The 16,887-nt window shown below is 36.4% G+C and overlaps 1 protein-coding gene across 3 annotated transcripts; it reads right to left on the minus strand.

The window, feature by feature from the left end:
* Positions 1-1,417: 1,417 nt before the first annotated feature.
* Positions 1,418-10,476, minus strand: phc1 (polyhomeotic homolog 1). 3 transcript variants are annotated; one of them, XM_016234848.1, is made up of 15 exons: positions 10,294-10,476; positions 9,629-9,753; positions 9,382-9,492; positions 8,721-8,798; positions 8,423-8,566; positions 8,101-8,262; positions 7,592-7,676; positions 4,979-5,919; positions 4,760-4,898; positions 3,545-3,720; positions 3,319-3,391; positions 3,118-3,205; positions 2,808-2,979; positions 1,864-2,101; positions 1,418-1,774 (listed from the first exon to the last, which is right to left on the minus strand). In XM_016234848.1, exons 2-15 carry the CDS (start codon positions 9,746-9,748, stop codon positions 1,623-1,625), a joined length of 2,679 nt encoding a protein of 892 aa, XP_016090334.1. In that variant the 5' UTR covers positions 9,749-9,753; positions 10,294-10,476; the 3' UTR covers positions 1,418-1,622. The 3 variants fall into 3 exon arrangements, with proteins under 3 accessions (XP_016090334.1, XP_016090333.1, XP_016090335.1); XM_016234847.1 differs by having other exon boundaries at positions 9,629-9,778; XM_016234849.1 differs by lacking the exon at positions 10,294-10,476 and adding an exon at positions 9,845-9,859.
* Positions 10,477-16,887: the final 6,411 nt, after the last annotated feature.

Genomic DNA, 16,887 nt, shown 5'->3' on the forward strand with positions numbered 1-16,887 from the left:
TCACTCCTAGTAACTTGTTGCCACCTACTGGCATAAGGATGTAACCTGCAGAAAGACATATTTAAGCTCAATTGTAGCAAATCAAATAATCGAAAACAACCCTTTTTAGTTGAATTTGTTTAAAAAAAATCACAAAAAAACAAAACAAAAAAACGTTCAAGAAAAAGACGTGCATTATCCATTGACAAAGCCATCAATGCATTTCAAAAAAGGACCAGAAACTAATGCTAATTGGCTAACCAGGAAATAACTGGATGTGAATGTCACAGCACATTCTTTATTCATATTTAAGCATACAAAGAAACTCAGCCATATGTTTAGAGCACCAGCACACAGCGCTCTCTCTCTCTCTCATAAACATTCACACACTACCTCCTCATAATACTTGTCTATGAAGCTGGTAATTTGTACCCAAAAATAATGCTGCTACTTTTTAATACAAATTAAAAGTTTCCTAACCATCTACTGTACAAAAAGAAAAAAAATATTGTTCTAGGATCAGTTATCCAATCACTCCTTCAGTCTATGATTTATAAAAAGAAACAAAACCTACTTCCATTCAGTAATACTGTTTAGTGAGAACATAACTACAGATTTTACATCTCTCCCAGCCACTGACTCATTAATAGCAGTGAAACAGGAATGCACACACAGAAAGCTTCAGTATGAGATCACTAATGGCTGCAATGACCATTTAGATTGCCATAGTTCCATAGCAGACCGAGTTATATAGCGTATGGGAATCTAATTGTATAAACTTCCTAAATGGCACACCGAAGATAATGGACAATCCCTTAGTCAAGTGCTGATCAACTGAAAACAACAGGCTTTCTAAACAAAATTTGACACTCGGTTGACTTTTTAGGGAAAAATAAGGGAAGCCCTGAAGGAAGATCCAGCTGTCAGAGGCAACAAAAATTTTTTTTTTTTTTTTTATAAAGGCAACTTGTTCACATCTTTGACTCTGATAGTTAAAAGCACTACAGGTATATCATTGATTACTGTCTCTTAATGTCATTATCAGTCATACTTTGATAACTATTGTTTAACATAACTGACAAACATAAAAGGACACAAACATACTGACTTAAATGCTACACATTACAGTGACTGCTTCAAATCAGAGATGCGAGGCACACATGCCCATTCAAACACAGCCAAGATATTATATATGTAGCACATTCAAAATCCAGAATTGAGACGTATGTTTATCACCTCCAAAGTAATAAATTCTGTCATTTAAAGATTATACATAATCATCTTTGTGCTATTTTTTCCTTTACGATCACTCTCATTCATTTTAGAACAGTTTGAAAGTAGGACAAATTAAAGTGAAAACTAGTCAGCTCCAATCTAGTCATCATTGAAAACAATATTATTTAAAAAATCCAGGCTTTTGCATTTAAACAAAAATACGACAGTAAATAGTTTGCTTTTAATAAGGCATCACTTGTTTTCCCCTTCAGATGTTATTCAGTCCCGTTTTTCCTTCTTTTTTTTTTTTTGATTCATCTCTAGGTCAGCCATAAAATCTTTTCATGCCCATCAGTTTCAGTTTCTCAGGCTGGTGACAGAAGTATAAAGCTCTAGTCCTGCTGCATCTCTCTCTCTCCATCCCTCATTCAATCCTTCAGGCTGTTGATAGAAGCACAGATTTTGAGGGCAGGACCGAGTTTGATGTTCATGGTGGACATAAGATGCTCTTCCTTAAGTAGCATCAGTGCCTGCCCATCGATCTCCTGTGACAGGAACTGGGATGCCAGGTCCTCACAACCTGACAAGAGATGGAGGAGCACATGATATAATAAATATACAGGTGAGCACAACACATAGGTACATCCAGAGGAGCATCAGAACACTAACCTTGAAGAGAAGAAATGAACTGACACACTTCCTCCACACTCCAGTGAGCAGGGTTGCCAGATAGGAAGTGGTTCTCATCCACTGGGAGGCCACATGGTGCTGTGTCATCCAACTGAGGGCCATAGTGGGTTGGTCTTGGGCATGAGAAGGATGAGCTGGGAGAGAGTGACAGGAAGTCTTCCTCTTCCTCACCCTCACAGCTGGAGATGTCCTCAGAACGACTAGATTCTGAACGACACTGCGAAAGAGGAAAAAAAAATCATAGATTAAAGTATATTCATTAAAACAAGAAAAACATAATTATTTAAAATGTTTTAAAACTGTGGATATTAGAAGTATGATTTTCAGTTCCCTTTGGGTGACTTCGTATATCTACACTGTTGTTCAAACGTTTTTGAATGGCTCTTATGCTTACCAGCTCTACATTTACTTGATTAAAAATAAATTTAAAACAGTAATATTGTGAAATATTATTACAATTTAAAATAATAATTTTCTATTTTAATATATTTTAAAATGTAATTTATTCTTGTGATGGAAAGGCTGAATTTTCAGCAGCCATTACTCCAGTCTTCAGTGTCACATGATTCTTCAGAAATCATTCTAATATGCTGATTTGGTGCTCACTAAACATTATTATTATTACAAATGTTGAAAACAGTTGTGCTGTTTAATATGTTTGTGGAAAGGCTGATACATTTATTTCAGGATCCTTTGAGGAATACAAAGTTCACAAGTACAGCATTTAATTGAAATATAATTTTTTGTAACATTATAAATGTCTTTACTGTCACTTTTTATAAATTGAATGCATCCTTGCTAAATAAAAGTATTAAAAGTATTTACATAAAAACTTGCTGACCCTAAACTTTTGAATGGTAGTGTACATAAGATTTTAATTTGATTATCTTATAATCAGGTTGCTGCAATGTCCATTATCTCACCTTTACAGGAAGATGCCTGCCTGTTATTTTAGCACAGGCGATCTCAGAGCTGCTTCTGCGAGGGCCTCTGCGTCTAGCAATAACATCCTGCACAGCAGGGGCCCCTGGTGGCCGTTCTACACCCTCAAGACCCCTACTAACACGGAAGTGATTACTGCAGCTGACATTGTACCTGTATGAAAAGGTTTGGATGTAAATACAACAATACACAGCACATACTCATTCAGGTAATTAATAATTAATTACATTTTTTTCTATATACATTTTTTATTAAAGAGACGTTTTAAGAATGAGATGATTTTGGTCTTACCTCTTGGCACAGCTTTTGGAACAGAAGCGCTTGGATCGTCTGAACTGGCTGGCCGGTGCAAATCTTAGACAGTATTCACACTTTAACTCTGTAAACGATATAAAGACACAATGTGCAAGAGATAGAGAGAATATATAAAATATGTCTGAACAACTTCATAGGAAATATTTTTCCACAAAACTTTGAAACACAAAAACTCACTATCAGAGCGGATGTTCTCTGGATGTAGGATGGGTGGAACAGCCACAGGAAGTTCTTTCAATGGCCCAGTCACCTGCCAATCAGAAAGAAAAGTTCATGTGTGTTTTATTCTTCTCAGACCTTTGGTCCACTAAATTACTATCGCTGGATTATCTTTCTTTTGTGGTCTAAAAAAAATTATGCCTTTTCATGAAAAACTAGATTTGTAATTAGCAGATAGACTCACAGGGAAAGGTTCGGCTCCCTCCTGGATAACAAAGCCTTCAATGAGGTGAGTGAGAACCTGAGGTTTGACCACAGCCTGTGGGACAGGTGCTCGATCACCTTGCCCTCCTCCACGAGGGAGAGGGAGAGGGAGAGAAAGAGAGAGAGTAGGAGGAGAGGAGAACGCCATCTCTGGGACTAAACAACAAATAGACAAGGAAAAAAAGATTGTTCATAAGAGCACAACATTAATATAAATGAGAAGATAAAATGGCGATTCAACAGTATTTCCTGCACTGCTTCATAAACATTAAATTATAAAAATACATGCTTATTACATTTTTATCATTTACATTAGTTATATTATTATATTTACATTAGATGCAAACTTGCAGCAGGATTTGGATGTGACAAGATTGTCAAAAAGACAAATCATCACGTCAGTCTCACAATTCGCGCATCACCATGTTATAATGTACAGTGTAAAAAGTAAATATTCATTTTGAGATTTAAAAAAAAAATTACATTTAACAGCATTAATAAATGATTAGTGAGTGAGTGTTGATTGCAGAGGTAATCTAAAGATAAAAATTGGGGCAAGTGAGCATCAACCAACAACAGGAAAAAAAGGATGATAACCAAAATGGAACCGATATATATTGTGCAACTCTAATCATTACTGGATGGTTCATTTGCAAATGTGTATGTAAAGCTACACATTTGTTTTAATAGTAGATTATGTTTAAAAATAAATTTTAAAAAGTATGAATTAAACCTTTGAATCAAAATGTGACCAGCAACACTTCCATTTTTTAACCATCTAGGCTATATTTATTAATTATAGTAAAAAAAGTTTTTTTGTAAAATATAACTTACAATTTAAAGTAACTTCTCTGTTTTAATATATATTTTAAGTGTTATTTATTCCTATAATGACAATTTTTTTTATTATAAATGTTGGAAACAGTTGTGTTGCTTAATGTTTTTGTGGAAACCAAGGCACATTTTTTTCAGGATTCCTTCATGAGAAACAATGTCCAAAAGAACATAATTTGTCTGGAATATAAATCTTTTGTTATATTATAAATGTTTACTTTTACTTTTGATCAATTAACTATGGCCTCGCTCAATACAAGTATTTATTTCTTTAAAAAAAATCTTACTGGCCCAAAACTTTGAAAGGTAGTGTATTATTAAAAAACAAAAAAAAAACAAAAGCATTTTGCCTATGGCCCACCTGTATCTAGTGAGGGAGCTGGTGAGAGAGGAGGAGCAGAGTCTTGCATTGACGGACTTGCATTGACGGCCTCGGCTGACATCTCATGGGGTAAATCTGATTCAGATTTTCTTTTTAACGAAGCGATCCCAGGCTTCGTCTACAAGAGAAGGAGGATTGCATGAGTGTCACAGAATGGACAGACCATAGGGAAATAAAGTTCACCCATTATCTACTAACCTGAGCTGGTTCAGACTGAATGAAAACAGAATCTCCAGAGTTATTCTGTCCATCCATCGAGTGTGTGACCAAAGCGGGATTACCCTGACTCAACGCTGGGCTCTGATTGGTTTGCATCTGAGACATTGGGAGGGCACTTTGGGCTGTTTTAAGGCACATGCCGGCTCTGCCTGTTTCCACGGCAGTCACCATAGTAACAACATTGCTACCAGAGTTATTGACAGGCACGACAGCCGTGGTGTCCTGCTGGGCGCAACAGGTCCGAGCCTGGGCCACTGCTAAAGCCTGGGAGTTTCCTAGTGCGCCGTGCCTTGCTCCAACCAGCTGAACTGGGACATGGGGAGGGTGATGGCCTCCTGTGGCCTGGCCATTGTTGGGTGGTGCTGGGAGAATGGGAGGTGGGTGGCGAGGGGACATCTGCACTGGCAGTCGATGCCCCTGAGCAGTTTTAGGTTGAATGGGCACATGTCCCGTTCCATGACCCAGTTTTTCAGTGCTCAGATTTGCCCCCGTCTGCTGGAGTGGCTGCACAACTAACGTCTGGGCTGTCATGTTAGATTTGGTTGCCACAGTGCCCATCGGATAGCCTTGAGAAGAGGTAGGAACATTGGAGGTGGGCACCAGGATGTGGGTAACGGTGGCTGTAGCAGCTGGTACTCCTCGAGCTTGGCACAAGCCAGATTGAGAAAGGAGGAGTTGGGAGAGAGGGAGCGAGGGGGAAGGCGAGGAGGACGGAGGATTGGAGGAACCTCCTGCATGCTGTGGGGTGACAGCAGATTGGTTAGCGCCCTTCACGTTGAGGCCAGGCATGCTGGGATTGGTGGCGTTGGAGCAGTTTTGCAGTTTGGTGTTGGCAAGCGGTTGAGTCTGTGGTTGGATCTGCTGGGCTGACTGACCAAACTGCTGCTGAGTCTGAGTTTGCTGGTTAAGCGGGAATGAGCCTTAAACGTCAGGGAGAGATAGAGAAACTACAGTTAATTTTACAGTCAATGCATTTGGAAATGATTGCAGCAGACATATACATTTAAGAATTTGAAATGCAATACAAGGCGGGACAATAGGGAGTGATTGTGTACATGTATCATTATGCCTTGTAAACTTTAATATTTGGCTTTCTGTGACATTTGGTAATAAATGTGTTAATATTTAAACTCGTTAGATAAGGACAGTTATTTAGATGACTTAACAGGTCAAGTTGTTGAAATTGCAAGAATGGCTTTTGATTGTCTTGGTAATTAAGAATAAATTGAAAATTACAAGCCAATCTGAAATGTTTTGCCATGTATGCCATTGTTTTGTTTCTCAGCAAAAGTGTTGATGAATGTTGTTGTCTTGGAGTTTCCTCTATAATTATAATAAGTGCAAAACGTCCAGCAATTATTGCATATTTTCTTTGTAAATAAAACCTATCATCCGATTATTAAAAAAAAAAAGTATTAATGTTATTAAAAGCTTTGGGGTGGATGAGGGTTTTCAATGTTTTAGAAGTATCTTATGCTCACCAGAAATGCATTTATTTGATTAAAAATACAGTAAAAACAGTAATATTGTACATATTATTACAATTTTAATTTATGAATTCCAATGTTTAAAAGAACTATATTTATTTGAAATATGCAGAGGTGGACAAAGTACTCAACTCCATTACTTGAGTGAAAGTACAGATACTGCAGGTCAAATATTACTCCATTACAAGTAAAAGTTGTAAAGACAGATTTTTACTTAAGTAAAAGTACAGAAGTACTTGCTTTTAAAATTACTTATATTTGTCTTTCAAATGTAGTGAAGTTAAAGTCATAAGTTTCCAGAAAAAAATAATACTCAAGTAAAGTACAGATACTCAAAAAGCGTACTTAAGTACAATACTCAAGTAAATGTACTTAGTTACTGTCCGCCTCTGGAAATATGTAGAGATATGGATTTATTTACATCTTTACTGTCATTTCTTTAAAAAAACAGTTAATTTAAGTTTATTGCCATATCAGCTTCACAGGCTATTTCATGGCAAAGATTATACATTAAAAATATAGTAGAACACAAAATACAAATACAATAAACATAAATAAATCAATAAAAACAATTATAAAACAAAGTATCTGTCATTTCTTTAAAAAAACAGTTAATTTAAGTTTATTGCCATATCAGCTTCACAGGCTATTTCATGGCAAAGATTATACATTAAAAATATAGTAGAACACAAAATACAAATACAATAAACATAAATAAATCAATAAAAACAATTATAAAACAAAGTATCTGTCATTTCTTTAAAAAACAAACAAAAAAAAACCTCATGAATGGGAACATGTGAAAAAATATAAAAAGTTAATTATGTATTAATGTATTATTGTTTAAAAAAATTAAAATAAAATAAATTATTCATTAATTATACTATATAAAATGAAAAACATGTTAAATAACATATTTATTATAATAATAAAGATTAAAACTAAGAATAGAAATATAAACTAAACTAAATTATAAATATAAAATTTGAAAAAATTGTTTGCGTGTTGGAGCAGGGCAAGTACAAATCTGAACAACTGGCTTGACTGGCCAAGCAGAAAAAAAACTTATAGTTAAGCCCTGTAATATCTTCATTTTAATCCTCACCACTAGTCTCTTTCCTGTCTGCAAACTCTGTCTTAACAGTAGCCACCCTTGGAGTGGAAACGCAACGCATAGCCAAGTTCTGCACCTAAAAAAAAGAGAGACAGACAAAGGAAATTATGCAAGAGGCAAAATAATGAAACGTGTGAAAGGGAGAAGGGTACACCAGCAACATCACAATGAACAATTATCTTAACACTATGGTTTAACCAGATTTCCACCGACAAGTAATATTTCATTTTAAACTGACAGTGAAATGCTATTAAACAAACCATTCACAAACCATCACAACCATTAAGAATATATTTGATGTTTAATATACAGTTATATTCCGCAGGATTTTAGACAATAAGATTTGAGTGTGGACAAAGAAAGACACAAAAACGATAAAAACAGGTCTCAATGCATGGTGAAGTTGCTTAGGAAATAGGATTTATCACTTACTACATTGCCCCAGATTATGGCACAGTTTAAATGTCAAGAAAAAAAAAACAGAAGGCCAAATGTCACACCTGATCATTGTCTGTCTGGTTACTTGAGGATGTGGGAACTGTTTCCTGTTGCTGCTGTTGCTGGGGCTGCTGTTGGGCAACCGTTGCAACAGCAGCTGTCGCCGTACCACCAGGCATGAAAATGAGCTGAGGGGTGAGAGGTGCCCTGAGAGAGCGGTTTACCTGTGAGTGGTCAGACCAGTAAAATTACAACCTCAGGAAAAGAGTGAGCTTGGATAAACATTACATTAACAATCACCAGGTGAACAGTTTTATACTGTTGTACAGTGTTATTACATTAGGCCTTGGTCTGGATTTAAGTGCACTCTGACAATACACTTACTCTCAAGTACATCTGACCCTGTCCCCCCGAGTTTCCACCCAACAAAACTGACTGACTAAGGGCTGTTGATGTTGCAGAGGTGGCAGGTCCCACTGGACGGGGGTTTGTCATGATCCCTCCACCAGAGGTGGTACTTAAGTTGACCTAAAAAAAACACACCATAGATCAGCTCTATTCAATAAAACGTTCCAAAATGATCGTCAAACAAGCATAAGCACATTTTCACAAACAAAGAACTGAGCATAGTTGTAATTTCCATTAGCCATGTCACACATTTAATAGATTCAAAACAACTCACTGTGCATTGCGCTGAACTTGTAGTTTGAGAGACACTGTTACTGGGAGAGCTGGACTGACGACTGGCTGCAAGAGTTGCCTGAAAGTATAAAAAGGAAATATCTCAGGGTGAAATACTGAAAAAAGTAATTTGAAGAATAACACTACAGATGGTACACTTTTTGGTGTAAAATAACATTTATGAAAAAATACATTTTATTGAATGTTTTTAATAATAATAATAATAATAATAGTAATTATGGTAAATACATTATATTAATAGAAATATAACAATTATTAGCAATTATTTTTGTGGATTTTTTCAGTATTCTTTGATCATTATAAAGTTCAAAAGAACAGCATTTATTTAAAATAGGAATCTTTTGTAACATAATAAATGTATTTACTGTCACATTTGATCAATTATGTCCTTGCTGGAAAATAAATAAATAAATAAATATATATATATATATATATATATATATATATATATATAAAAAACAGTAGTGTACTTAATTTATCCAACCAGGTAAAAATGATGAATCCTCTAATTAAAACAGCAGGGCTGAGATTTTCCAAAGCTGATATGATTTTTTTTCCCTCATCCACCGGGGATAATATCACTAATCTTTTTTTTTGTGTGTGTGGATTTTGCTTGATATGATTTACTGACTGAGTCTGACCTGTTGCACAGCAGCCAGGTTATGGAGTTGAGCGCTGTTGATCTGCTGCTGCAGCATCAGTTGCTGGAAGTACTGAGCTGCATTGGGCTGCCTCTGTAATGCTTGCAGTGCCTGGAAACATATTTAATAATACAGACAAATACATTTCACACATTTCAAGTCACACAGAGGCATTGACCTGAATAAGTGATTTAAATTGCACTTCAGTTGGGCTGTTAGTGGAGTTTGCAGTGGCTTTGTGACCCACCTGCACGGCTTGCCTTTCATACAGAGACATTTGAGCTATCTGAGGGGGGCGGGAGTTTCCCCCTGATGCTGCGCTGCTATTGGCTGAGCTGGAGTTGGTCTGGTCTTCTCCTGCCTCCATGCTCACTGGATGGACGACCAGTCAATCAAACTTTGTAATAGAATACCAGAGGAAAATATGCATAAACAAACGAATTAGAAGAGGTTTTATGCTTACCTGTTCCATAAAATATGAATTAAAACAGCTAATTGTAATCAAAACAATGCAGTAGTCGAACAGGCACACTTGTTAACTTGTTAGAGCACTCAAGTCTGTTCAAATCTTTTGATTGAATATCTTTAAAATAACCAAAACAATGTTACTTAGTTTTAATGTATATAACATTAGAAATGAATATATAAAGGTTAATGTTATCTGTCATCTGCGGGTGATGAATGATCGGGGTTCTGCTGCATTAGTTCTGTGCAATATTCACGTTTCAGCAAGTTGCGAAGCATACTAGACAAAATAACACCATGCACAATTATTTATTTTCATATGTGTTCGAGCAGAAGCAATGCATTGGGTGGAAACAGACACCATGTCCACCCCCAGTATCTCATCCGCTGCTGCAAAAATGTTGGCGAACTGGCGACTCCCAAAGTGTCAGACAGCCAGAATTTTACCTCTCTGCGATCGGCACTGATTTTCAACCACCAGGAAACGTTGAGTCCACGGTGCTTATGATATCGATATAATATAGTTCCAGTGTCTATTTTATGCTTTTGCAAGTATTGTTGGAATTCCTCAAACAACGGCGATTGTGATGAGGCTCAAAAAAAACGATGAAACCCCGCTCCGCTCCGCCCCCCCCCCCCCAATGTTTACTATACTGTTTCCGGCGCCAAAAATGACGTAGCAGATAGAAGTCTGCAGCGGCGTCATATAATTACACAATAAAAGTCCGTCCGTCTGTCTGTCTGTCTATCTCTGTCTGCCTGTCTGTACAATAAATAAATAAATAAATACATACCTGCAATACATACGCTAACAAAAATTGATTTAAAAAAAATCCAGCGGAAAACATGAACGCCAAGCTCTTGAATTTGAAATCAAACATTTTGATTTCTTAAATAACAAGTAAAAATATTATGCATTTATGTCAAAAATAAACACATTAAAATAAAACAAATCAAATGGTGAGCCATTAAGTAAAAAGCTAATTAAAACACTTTCACTTTCTTTCATTTAAGCATACACATATCATTACACAATTTTCAAAAAAATATTTTAAACAAATATTTAATACAAATTTAATTCATATTTTAAAACATATGAATAATTATATTCATAATTAATCTATTCAACTATTCCAATTAATTTAATTTTAAAAACATTTATTCCAGAAATTGGAAACATGTTCATCTTTAAAGAGATTTATGTAAGTCATTGTTGAATGACTCACACTGACATTTAATAATTTACCAAAAATAAAAACATGATATGAACACACATGTAATCAGGTGGAAAGAAAATGACTGATAAATGTGACAGATAAAGGGCTCATTTGCAATCTGGGCTGACCTGTTATTCAGCTGATGTCTAAACTGATGAAGTCTTGTTATGATTTGACTTCTAGAATCAGATGAAAACTTCAGTAAGTATATATTTTCTCCACTATTTTAGAGTAGACACTTATTATATATGTTATGTATACGAAATATTAGTACTGACAGGACAAAACTAATTATGTGATACACAAAATATACACAAATGCTATAAAGACATAATTATATAAAAAAAAATTAGATTATCATTATTATCATGATGTGCTAAACAAAAGTGAATTGCTATTATTTTAAAAGAAGAGATAAAATCCTTTGACTAACAAAGCATATAGAGGTCACATGACAGGGTGAGACATGAAAAATTTCAGGTGCCATAATTTAGATAAGATAATGGTTCAGTCCTCTGACATGTTAGTTTATCCTAACATCATATAATCAAGTTGATCTCTCCATTATAATGAATTAAAGAAATATTTAATTCAATCTTGTAAAAAAAAAAAACATATTATTTTTATCTTATCATTGGTCCTGATGGACTTTTAACTAAAACTAAAATGGTTGACTAAAATCGTGTATGATAATTAATTAAAAACATAATATTAAATTGTATTTCAAAGGTGGAATTTTTGTTTAAATATTGCATTGATGTACTGTAAATTATTAAATTGAAATATTAAATAGAATTTTAAAAAGGGCTGAGGTGGAAAAATATGTTTTGTTGGAGGTTTTACATGACTAATGGTGTGAGGTATCGAAGTAAATATAACATTGTTTTTTATTTGTATTTTATTTTATTCATTCATTTTTGTTACATTAATTTCCCTAATGCTATTGTTTTATAGGTGTAAAGAATTTTAAAGATTAAAAACATGGAGTCTTCAAGATCCAGAGTGGGTGAATTGAAAGATGGGAGCTGGAAGACGAGAAATTGGTTGAATGGACAGAAGGTACGGGATGATGACGACTTACGAGCAGGAACTGAAAATAAGGATGGGGTATGGCTGGACTGGAAACACAGGTGGAAAGCATGAAAGAGGAACAGAAGAGCAAGGTACTGGGGACAGTTCAAAACGGGTATCATTCTAGGGGTTTGTTGCCTGAAAAAGCACAGCCTGGTTCCAGTGGAAGCACCAGCACCAGTGGTATATCGGTAAGTGACTACCTAGTACTGCTAAAGTCATTTCGAATTAACTTGCCCAATGGTGTCCTAAACCCTAAGGTCATCAGACTCTCGCAGAACGCAGGCATCATTCAGAAAGCCCAGGATATTGTAAAAGAACTGGAAAACGTTAAGCTTCAGTTTAACACCATTCCACGTCTTGGCTGCCGGGAACTAAAAAACTCACTGTCACTGAAAGACAATGGAAAAATTCTTTGAAAAAAGAGAAGATTCAGAAGAGCACAGTGGAGGAAGAATGTATTAAACACAAGCTGTTAATTCAGGTTCAGGGACAAATACCAGACAAAAGCCATCTCCACACCTGCTATGTATGCTACAACACAGTCAAGGAGCTGGAGACATTTAGAAGTTGGAGACAATCTTGCAAATATTTCTGCAGGTGTGACAGTGAATGTCCGACACATTGAGAGCAGAGACTATTGACGAGTCAGCTCTCTGGATAACATCTTCTCCACAAAGTTTTGGCAAATATTTCCAGAACCCAGGAGATGAAGGTGAATGCCTCAAGTTCTACCACGAGCTGCAAACTGGTACAAACAGGAGAGTGAGGTATACCAAAGGTAACAAAGTAGACTTTGGATTCCTCTTTGGAAGACTGGACTTCTTAGCAGAAGTAAAAGGGGAAAAAAGTGAAAAGTTTGTGATTGAGTGTAAAGGAACCACTGGAGATATGGTGGGAAAGTCTTCACTAAACCAAAAAATGGTGGTCGTCATGCACACCTAAATGAAACACATGAGTACTATTATCAAGTTCAGGCCTTCATGTACATCCTAAACAGGGCAGCAAAACAAACACAAGTCTTCACCTCTGACAGGGCCGTTATGGTGATCAGACACTACCACAAGAGTGGACGAGAACCCAGAGATTTCTACTGGAATTACCTGAGAAAGAATGAAGCAACACAGCAGAAAATCGATGAACTGCGTGTTTTCTGTGAAGAAGAGGTGCTGGGCTGTTTTCTGGCTGTTCTCAATCTGATTTTCCAGAAAGACACATAAAGTGAAGCTCTAGAACTTAAAAAGAACGTTTAGGAGTTATGTAACAGATTTTTATTATTACTATCATCATCATCATCATCATTATTATTTTAAATGTGATCTTAAGGACAGTGTGTTGAGTAGAAACAACTAGTTAATTCAGTTAATTAGAGAATTCAGTGTGTATGTGAAAACATGATGTTGCTAAAATAGAATATTATTAGAATAAGGAACTATAAAAATACATAGTTCTGGTTTTATTTCTCCATAGGTCAGTTGTTCACATACCAGTCAGAATTCATATTGTTTTAAATATGAAAAAATAGACAATACCATTCTGAAAAAAAGAATGTCCAAAATATTTTTTGTTGATTATTGGTGATATATAGGGTCAGGGTTCCAAATCTTTAAGCTATTATGATTCTAAGCAAATTGGACTTTTGATTTTCAAATAGAAGTGGGCAAAAAACACTCCATACTTACACTAAAGGAAGTGGACTCTTTTGACTTGGGCCAAAAAGCAACCTAAAAACCACCCCATGGAAACACAGGTGGAAAGCATGAAAGAGGAACAGAAGAGCAAGGTACTGGGGACAGTTCAAAACGGGTATCATTCTAGGGGTTTGTTGCCTGAAAAAGCACAGCCTGGTTCCAGTGGAAGCACCAGCACCAGTGGTATATCGGTAAGTGACTACCTAGTACTGCTAAAGTCATTTCGAATTAACTTGCCCAATGGTGTCCTAAACCCTAAGGTCATCAGACTCTCGCAGAACGCAGGCATCATTCAGAAAGCCCAGGATATTGTAAAAGAACTGGAAAACGTTAAGCTTCAGTTTAACACCATTCCACGTCTTGGCTGCCGGGAACTAAAAAACTCACTGTCACTGAAAGACAATGGAAAAATTCTTTGAAAAAAGAGAAGATTCAGAAGAGCACAGTGGAGGAAGAATGTATTAAACACAAGCTGTTAATTCAGGTTCAGGGACAAATACCAGACAAAAGCCATCTCCACACCTGCTATGTATGCTACAACACAGTCAAGGAGCTGGAGACATTTAGAAGTTGGAGACAATCTTGCAAATATTTCTGCAGGTGTGACAGTGAATGTCCGACACATTGAGAGCAGAGACTATTGACGAGTCAGCTCTCTGGATAACATCTTCTCCACAAAGGTTTGGCAAATATTTCCAGAACCCAGGAGATGAAGGTGAATGCCTCAAGTTCTACCACGAGCTGCAAACTGGTACAAACAGGAGAGTGAGGTATACCAAAGGTAACAAAGTAGACTTTGGATTCCTCTTTGGAAGACTGGACTTCTTAGCAGAAGTAAAAGGGGAAAAAAGTGAAAAGTTTGTGATTGAGTGTAAAGGAACCACTGGAGATATGGTGGGAAAGTCTTCACTAAACCAAAAAATGGTGGTCGTCATGCACACCTAAATGAAACACATGAGTACTATTATCAAGTTCAGGCCTTCATGTACATCCTAAACAGGGCAGCAAAACAAACACAAGTCTTCACCTCTGACAGGGCCGTTATGGTGATCAGACACTACCACAAGAGTGGACGAGAACCCAGAGATTTCTACTGGAATTACCTGAGAAAGAATGAAGCAACACAGCAGAAAATCGATGAACTGCGTGTTTTCTGTGAAGAAGAGGTGCTGGGCTGTTTTCTGGCTGTTCTCAATCTGATTTTCCAGAAAGACACATAAAGTGAAGCTCTAGAACTTAAAAAGAACGTTTAGGAGTTATGTAACAGATTTTTATTATTACTATCATCATCATCATCATCATTATTATTTTAAATGTGATCTTAAGGACAGTGTGTTGAGTAGAAACAACTAGTTAATTCAGTTAATTAGAGAATTCAGTGTGTATGTGAAAACATGATGTTGCTAAAATAGAATATTATTAGAATAAGGAACTATAAAAATACATAGTTCTGGTTTTATTTCTCCATAGGTCAGTTGTTCACATACCAGTCAGAATTCATATTGTTTTAAATATGAAAAAATAGACAATACCATTCTGAAAAAAAGAATGTCCAAAATATTTTTTGTTGATTATTGGTGATATATAGGGTCAGGGTTCCAAATCTTTAAGCTATTATGATTCTAAGCAAATTGGACTTTTGATTTTCAAATAGAAGTGGGCAAAAAACACTCCATACTTACACTAAAGGAAGTGGACTCTTTTGACTTGGGCCAAAAAGCAACCTAAAAACCACCCCAGCGACTGCACAGAAATGCGCTAACAACACTCCGAACACCTAGCAACCACATAGCAACACTGTGGCAAACCCCACCATGACAGATTTAAAGATCGTTTAAAGGGGTCATATGACGTTGCTAAAAAAGAACATAATTTTGTGTATTTGGTGTAATGAAATGTGTTTATGCAGTTTAAGGTTAAAAAAACACATTATTTTCCACATACTGTACATTATTGTTTCTCCTGTATGCCCCGCCTTTCTGAAACGCGTAGATTTTTACAAAGCTTATCGTTCTGAAAAGCGAGGTGCGCTCTGATTGGCCAGCTATCCAGTGCATTGTGATTGGCCGAATGCCTCAAGCGTGTGACGGAAATGTTACACCCTTACCATACTGTGATGCTGTGTCCCGGTGCGATGAGACAAAACCAATAAAACCCATTATAAACGAGATATTTGTTGCATCCAGTGGGGACATAATTACAGCATTGTTGGCTACTCTCCCAGGAAACAGTCCTCCTCCTCCATAAAATGCGTTGCTCACATCTGAATATTTGGGTTGAACTGTTCTGGAACAGTGTTGTAAATACAACTTAACCACTGATTTCTAGTTGTGTCCTCTTTTGGAAGGCCAAACAAAGTAGTTTCTCTTTCATAACGAAACACACGGCGTCCCCACGACATGGCGGCGGCAGCAACAATACTACAGCGAGAATCAAAGTTACGCCTTCTTTCTTTGCATATACATTTGGGCGGTCACGGTTTATGCAAATCTTCCCACACAGTGACATAGACATGTGGGGGCGTGTTTAAACGAGGCGTTTTAGGAGGGCGTGGACGAGTCTTAACTTTTATAAAGAATATCTCTTTGGGTTTGAGACTTTAGTCTTTGCAACTTTAGGGATCTTATCTATTCACAAACAGCTTGTAACACTCCAAAGAGAAAGGAAAACTTGAAATCGCATCACATGACCCCTTTAACAACTGGAACTTGCTAGTTCAAAGATCATTAAACAGCAAGCACAACATATGCAAACATGGCAGCCAGAATTCACTCGTTTTCATTCACTCCTTCAAGTGGACTATAATAGTGGACTGACTCGGGGATCAGTGAATAAGAGAACAGGGGGGAATTCCAGACACAGCAACTGTCTACAGTGAATGCGTCAAAGTGAACATTTCAAATCCATTTGTCCTGTTGTCGGAAGTAGCAGAATCACACATGGTACATTGTAAATGGAATGAGTGCAATCACTTTTGCAAAAATAAATAAATAAGGTTGTCAATAGTGTAGTGATGTCTGAAGCTCACAGAGAAGTCATTTTCAAACCACTAAGCTTTTTGT

Source organism: Sinocyclocheilus grahami, unplaced genomic scaffold, assembly GCF_001515645.1.
Source record: "Sinocyclocheilus grahami isolate Dianchi unplaced genomic scaffold, SAMN03320097.WGS_v1.1 scaffold459.1, whole genome shotgun sequence".
Taxonomy (NCBI): Eukaryota; Metazoa; Chordata; class Actinopteri; order Cypriniformes; family Cyprinidae; genus Sinocyclocheilus; species Sinocyclocheilus grahami.